Raw genomic sequence first — 7,642 nt, forward strand, 5'->3', positions numbered from 1 at the left:
ACGTTTTTGAATATTAAATCAACTAATTTAATTCAATCTTTTTTTTTTTTTTAAATATAATGTATTCATACATTGGTTTTGTTTGACTGATCTGTGGTAAATAAATCGAGAAATTATTCAAATTGAATTCCAGCAGTGTAAAAAAAAACAATTTGGACTATTTTGACAGGGGTGGGGGAAGACAATGGATATTTATGCAACAAATTTCAACAAAGTCATAACTAATTTTAGGAGAGAGGGAGGATAAATATCAATGCAACCAATATTACGGCCCTCGCAAGAATATGAACGCTTTCCTTTCAGTCGGGAATGTTCCCAGGGGTCAGAGTTCACAGAGGAAGCAAGCGGAGAGGAAACCAACTGGACAAGCTTGGCACATTAATAATAATAATAATAATAAAAATAATAATCAGGACCTGCCAATTCTTCCTGAGACATTTGAGGGCATTTATTTCGATTTCAACACTGCACACGTCAATCATCTCCCGCAACGCTTGCCTGCCACAAAAGCAAAGGAATAATCACTGCATGATCAAAAGCGTCAAAATGGGGACGTTTGATGAAACTTTTTCAATGAGAAAAATGATGCATGACACTAACGCACTGGCTCGAAGTTGCATCTGAAGGATATCGAAGAAATCGTCAAAACGGGCTCCCGCACAGGTGTGAGATTTCATGCGAATAAATCAATAAACGAATAAACTCGTGCATCTTTGGAAGTGCCTCTGCTGTCAAACAACTTGTACACAAAACCGGAGAAGGTGCAGCCCTGAAAGACGCGAGTGGCTAGCTTAGCGTGTCAAAAAAATAGCACCTGAAGCATCAGTTGCGTCGCAGTGCAGTGTGCGCACGTTCAAGACCGCACAACACAACGGCTGCCTCTGTGTTAAGCTAAGTGACGTGGACGCGGAAGCGACGTCAACGGGTTTGCTCCTCCGTTGTCGTACTTCAGAGCTCTGAAACATGGACCCTCTTGGCGCTCGGGGAGAGGTCGCCTCGCTTCCTGCCGATGACGGCGGCCGCCGCAACCCGAGACCCTCCGCAGTCTCTCGGGGCAGCCTCCTCCGATTTGGCATCGAGACCGAAGAGACTGTGGAGAGAAGTCGGACGGTCGGAGACAGTCGTCGGCCGACTTAAGAGTCCGCAAACGAAATCCCAAGAGCCGCTGGAGGTGCTGGTTGAAGCCGCCCTGATTACGATAACGAGCACACTTGACTTTTACGAACGGTGTGCATTGATCAATCGAAAACCGCGTCTTAGTTTGCGGTACTCCACGCTGAGACCGATTCTCTAAATCCAGACGACTCAGCAATGTTGCCGCTCGCTACAAAAAACATTGCAATTCTCCATAAAATGCATCTTTTTAATCGTAATGTGTATTATTATTATTGAAACTTTTTCTGAAACACGACTTTTTATATAGGAATGCTCGCGATAAAAAAAAAAAAAATTCTATGAGGAGGAGTGACTGTCCTGTAAAAATGACCGCCTTTTGAACGGCGTAGAATGCTGTGTGGTGAAGAAGAATCTAAAGGGTGGACTAAAGACTTACAGTCATCTCTTTTATGAAATCTACGATAAGTAGAAAATTCAACAAGAACAGATGTCGTTGTGTGGACAAAGAACACGGCACAAACACTTCAAAATTCCTCCCAATCGTGAAGTATGGTGGAGGGCGACTCGTGGTTTGAGGTCGCTTTTCAACTTCAGAGCCTGGACACATTGCTTAGTAAACAGAGATTATGCTCAATATTACCAATATGGAATAAATTTTCCACACAGCTCTACCTGAGCGGCCGCTGCGGATGTTGGATCGTGACGCTGTCGGACTTGCGCGGGTGCAGGTCGGTCCTCTCGGCGTGAAGACAACAGGAAGTGAAAGTCGACGGCGAGGACGATGAGCGGGAGGAACGGGCCGAACGAGACTGGGCCTGGTTCAACAAGGCCTCCTCGTTAGAACTCTCCAACGACGCCGGATCCACAAAGTGCACGTTCTGATCATTCATTTGTCGGGTGGACAAGAACAGAAAGTCAAACTCAGTCAAGTGGAACAATAAATCCAAATAATCACATCTTCAGTCGCATTAAATATTCCAGGAGTCGTATTTTTTTTTTTTTTGGATAAATTGAATACTTATGTATTTTAATATTATGAGCAGTTGCCCTTCAATTGGCAAGCAGCGAGTTCAGGGAGTACCCTGCTTCCTCCTGCCCGAAGAGAGATAGCCGGGAACCTCGTGAGGATAAGCGGCTCAGATAATCAATGGATGGATGAAAGGATTATGAGCGGGCATATATAAGATTTCTGAAAAAGATGAAATAAAATATTCATACTATTTGTGTTTAAAAAGATGCATTTTACTTCGATTTATGTAATTTCTTTTGCAATATTGCTACAGAAGGCATTATTGAACGAATTATTGAATAAATACTATATATAGTAAACTTTTCATACTTTATGGACAATTTAGCCTCCAAAAAAAATGACTTCCTCTGTCCCATCAGGGTCCAAAGAATCATCTTAATAGAGGTGGTATGACAGGTATGAGGTACGGGCCCCAAGAGTGACCCTTGGAGAACGCCGCGGGAAAGTCTCACCGTGGTTTTCTCCAGGCAGTGCAGCAGGCGGTGATGATGCTCCGCCATGTCGCCGTTGGGGTTTGCCTTGAACGCCGGCGCCCGGTCCACCTCCTTGGACACGGTCACGGTCACGTGACCAAATCGTGAGCCCAACGTCAAAGAGGCGCACATGCAAACACGACCTCGAATTACATGTTAGTCGCGCGCAATTGTCGACAATGAAACCGTTTTTCCGTCACTGGTTGTGAAACTAGCGTGCAGAAACGTCACGCAGTAGTGGAACAAAATGTTCATCAATGAAAACTTGCGGTCTAGTCATTCTTCCTGTACGTGCGCCTGCGTATGCCCAAGTCGTTCCACTAGTGCAAACGAAATTCCTTCGGTAGTGGAAGGCAGTAAAAAAAAAAAAAAATCACTTTCAAAACAGTCGTTCTACTAGTGCAAGAAGAAATTTCAAGACTTTCTTCAACGTTAGCATTAGCTCGTAGCAGAGTCACGTGACAAGAGGACAGTGTTGAGAGAGGAGCCAATCAGGATCGGGCATGCATCACACCTGCGTACTCGTACCTCAGCGTCGCTCAGCGGTTTGTAGCGCAAGTAAGCGCTCGCCCCTTCGTTCTTTCTCGCTTGAATTTTAGCCAGACGACTTTTCTGCGTGCGTGAAGACATGCACACGTTCAACGTGGGAGCTTTTGAAAAATGTCGATGGAATACGCTTTGTTAACGTAATCCACATTTTGATTGCTTTCATTTCTAATGACTCTTATGAAGCCGAATCAGCAAATGACTTCAAAATACATATTTCATACATAGCCCTATATAAAATATACATTGTACAAATGTTTCATATTTTACATACATTATTTTAATAGTGTGGATTTTTTTTCTTTATTTACAGTGGATCAATTAATCATATTTTGATTAAAATTCATGAATCAATACTTTACGATCAAATGTTCAAATTGTCCATTTTTAGTTAGAATTAATCTTTGCTTGACCAGTGATTTAATAGTTTGGTAAATCAATATTTTAGTCGTATTTGGGGAATTTTCTTGATGATCAGTGAAATATATCCATGAAATTAAAGTGAATAATGATTCACCAAAACATGAAAAGTGAAATACAAGTGACGGGTTGGGTCGAAAGCGAGCCATCCGCGCCCTCCGCTCGGTCCGGTTCTGGCGGGTTCTCACCATCTGGGCCCGCCTCTTCTCGGCACGCTGGCTCTGGTGGTAAATGCGGCTGAAGTTGGACACGATGACGGGTACGGGCAGAGCGATGACCAGCACGCCGCTCAGCGAGCAGATGGAGCCCACGATCTTGCCCGCGATGGTTTTTGGAACCATGTCGCCGTACCTGAGGAACACCTCATAATCAATCAAAATCAATCAATCAATCAGTTGGGTGGAGATGAGTCCCTGTGGTCTCCTCCGGGTGGTCTGCTTTCGGGGCGCCTCGGTGGGGCCGGGGGGAGTCCACGCTCTCGCGAGCTAATTATGGGATGCAGCCATTTTGAACAACTTATCTGATGAAACGAAGATAAAGTACAGTGTTCATAATTGGTAGCATCATAATCAGCATCAATGACATGAACAACAATCCATATGATTGGAACTGGTGCAGTCATGACAATAATAATCTACACAAACAAATCAGTATAAAATTACAATATAATAATCACACAATAATTAAGAATCACAAATACATAAATAAATAAGCAAAATTGTGCAAAAAATAAAATAAATAAAATACAAACATGAAAAATAATCACGCAACAATAATCACATCATTATTGTTATAGAAATCGATATCATTATCTATATACACTCAAAGAGGCGATCTGAGGGATGAGCAGTCATTTTGGGAATTATATATATATATATATATATAGTCTTTATCCTGTGAGAAGAACTAATATTACTGCATCTTCCTGAGGAGCTGGGAAATTTCCATTCATATCCCCGTCTGTATTTGACTCCCCCAATTGGCCAAGGCAACAATAAGTTGGAACAGAAACCGAGTGGACAATGCCCAAATGTGGAGAATGTCGCGACTGAGCAAAATCCTACGACTTTGTCTGACCCAAGTAATGATGACGTACGCGAGTCGATCCGACCTCCGGGGGGGGGGGGGGCGAGATAGCGCCCAAGGCCAAGTCGCTCTTATAAAAGTATTCTCGGGGAAATGCGCAGGAGGATGCGCGCCGGACACCGTCAGCCATCTTTGACCATCACAGACGACACCAGCGATGTGACTCCACGTTTGCGTCATGCCGTTACACGTTACGGGATACGCATGTCGCGGCCAGGCGGTGGAGATCGGGTGTCGCGCCCCCCTGCCCACAAGCGTACTTGAGGCGTGATTTTTGCCATGGAAACAAAAATCTGCTGATGCGACACCACCGCCCACTTCATTAAACAACCAACGAAGCAAGCGCCTCTGCGAAGGAGCGAATTAGATTAGATGCAGCATCAACACCACATCGGGCTTCTTCGTTTTCTGCGCGTGGTTGTACACGTGATCGCGGCATGTGTCAAGTGACTGAATAATACATGCGAGGGGACGCCCATCTGCGGGTATACCATTGAAATATGATATACGCGCGGATATACACTAACACCACATGCACGAGTGCACAGGTCACACTGCAGAAGAGCAACAACAACAACAAAGAGAAAAGCGAGAAAAACCGAGATGAAGCTTCTTCTTGTTGCTGTGATCATGACAATGTACACCAGTCGACATGATGATCGGATTTAAGCGCAATGTCAACATGGAGCACACGCCAAATGTATCAGCGACTCAGAAGCTGGAGCTCGCGTCATCAGTCAAAAAGTCTGCATCCTTCACCCAAGTATCCAACCGCAAAGTTGTCTTCACATTTATCAGCGTACCGTATAATTGTCACACGAAGTTTGCATTCGCAAAATGATCTGAAAACAGTTTTTTTTTTTTTTTTTTTTGCCTACTTCAGTGTCTCAGCATCATCTACCAGAGTGAAGTACCAAAATGTCCAGATCACCCCCAGTGTCCAACCTATCACAAGATTAGCTTAACCTTCCCGAGTGTTGAATTTTGCTGAATTCCAGATCACAAAGTTTGAGTCACCGACCTAAAAGTCACCAGTCACCAAAAAAAGTGTGCCTCACCTATTCAGTCACCTACCAAAGAGTGTCAAGTTTTCCCCGACCAGAGTTTTGGCATCATCTACCTGAATGTGTCGCTGGAAAATTAGCATCATCTATCCAAGTGTCCCAGTATCTCCTCCCCAAGTACTGTAACGCAATGTTTGAATCGCCGATCCCCACCGACCTGATTGTCAACAGTGCGCATTACCAGATTGTCTCAGGATCACTTAGCCCGGGGGGTCATATCACAAAATCAGGATCATGTACCTGAGAATTGTAGCATAAAGTGTATTGAATTAACCCGAGTATCTCAATATCACCCATCCGGGGGTCCCGGCATCCCCCTGCCCAAGTATCCTACTCGGAAGTCAAAACCATCTACCAGAAAGTGGGATCACTCATCCGGATGTCTCAGGATTACCAAGTCTAGTCTACCTCAGAATCTTAGCAGTCATCATCACCACCTCCTGCCCGAGTGTCGTACCAGAAATTATCCGAGTGTCCAATCAAAGGTTTAGCATCCTCGACCCAAGTTTTCTTATCGAGCAGGTCTGCATCACTTACCCGAGCGTGGTCATGGTGACGACGGTGTACCAGAAGGCGGCGGGGACGGAGGTGAAGGCCGAGCCCTTGGAGCTCTTTTCGGCGTAGAACATGACGGTGGCGAAGACGACGATGGCCATGGTGAGCGAGAAGAGCAGGAAGCCCAACTCGGAGGCGCAACTCTTCAGCGTGTAGCCCAGGATGCGAAGGCCGGCTGAGTGGCGCGAGAACTTGAAGATCCGGAAGACACGGAAGACCCTGAGCGTGACGAAAGCGCCGCTCACGTCCTCGTTCTCGGGCACGACAAGACCGACGTAGTAGGGCATGATGGCCACCGCGTCGATGAGCGACATGATGCTCTTGACAAACTTGAAGCGGCTGGGCGCGGCGACCAGACGGAGGACGTACTCCGCTGTGAAGATCAGCACGCAGGCTGTGTCCAAACAGAAGAAGGCAAAGGCGTAGCGCTCGCCGCAGGATCTGGGCTGCGCGGAGTCGAGCCTCGCCGTACACGGGACCGTCTCGAGAACGTTGGCAATGACGGACACAGCTATGAAGAACCCCGTGACGTAATAGAAGACCAGCGCCACGGTGGATGTGTGCGGGTTCTCGAAGGCTCGCCACAAGGAGTCCCGGAAGCTCACGTCGCCCGGTATCGGGTCGCTAGTTAGGTCTGTCTGCGCATGGTCCAGGAGGCGCTCCTGGTTCTCCTTGTAGTCCTCGTAACAGCAGTCTCCAATCACGTCTGGGACGATACCGAAGAAGGAGAGCTCCTCGTCGAAGGCGGCAATGCACTCGTTCCGCGGGAGGTGGAGTTTTCCCGTCTGGTAGAAGTTCAGGATGTGGCGGAACGAGTCCGGGTCACGGTCGAAGAAGAACTCGTTGTTCTCCTGCTGAAAGAAGAAGTCCTTCTCGGAGCTTCCAAGAAGAGTGTCCGGATAGCGCTCGAGAGTCTCTCGCCACGTCTGAAATCTGTTCCCACTCACATTGAGGGTAAGGATGTTGTTTTTCCCGCGCCGTCCTTCTGGCGGGGCCGGCGGCATGGGCACGCCGGTCAGGGGCGCCCAACCCACGGCTGCCGCACGGGCCAACGGCAGCCACGCGGTCGCCCCCGCTGCCATGTTGGGGGAAATCCGTCAAGTGAACTTGGGCGGTGGCCAGTTTCACACTGTGGAAGGAAATCCACTCAACAGGAGGAAGCTCGGACGCACAGTCGCAGTACGAAACTGCTCACAAGCCTGCGCTTGCTCCTCTTTGCCGGACGCAGCTCACATGGCGAAGTTGATCGGCTGCCTTGCTCGTACGCGGGTGCCCCCCCCCCCCCCCCAGGACAAGGCATGCACAGTAATTCCTCCTCCGGTTCGTCCTCTTCTTCCTCGAGCGTTTATGTG

General features: G+C 47.2%; 1 protein-coding gene across 4 annotated transcripts; it reads right to left on the bottom strand.

Moving 5' to 3' along the window:
• Positions 1-933: 933 nt before the first annotated feature.
• Positions 934-7,527, bottom strand: LOC133493318 (potassium voltage-gated channel subfamily D member 2-like). 4 transcript variants are annotated; one of them, XM_061806592.1, is made up of 6 exons: positions 6,273-7,527; positions 3,774-3,936; positions 3,148-3,231; positions 2,599-2,691; positions 1,789-1,994; positions 934-1,189 (listed from the first exon to the last, which is right to left on the bottom strand). In XM_061806592.1, exons 1-6 carry the CDS (start codon positions 7,370-7,372, stop codon positions 949-951), a joined length of 1,887 nt encoding a protein of 628 aa, XP_061662576.1. In that variant the 5' UTR covers positions 7,373-7,527; the 3' UTR covers positions 934-948. The 4 variants fall into 4 exon arrangements, with proteins under 4 accessions (XP_061662576.1, XP_061662578.1, XP_061662577.1 ...); XM_061806594.1 differs by having other exon boundaries at positions 934-1,090; positions 6,273-7,522; XM_061806595.1 differs by having other exon boundaries at positions 1,055-1,713.
• Between the last annotated feature and the right edge of the window lie 115 nt (positions 7,528-7,642).

The sequence above is a fragment of the Syngnathoides biaculeatus genome, chromosome 20, assembly GCF_019802595.1.
Source record: "Syngnathoides biaculeatus isolate LvHL_M chromosome 20, ASM1980259v1, whole genome shotgun sequence".
Lineage (NCBI taxonomy): Eukaryota > Metazoa > Chordata > Actinopteri > Syngnathiformes > Syngnathidae > Syngnathoides > Syngnathoides biaculeatus.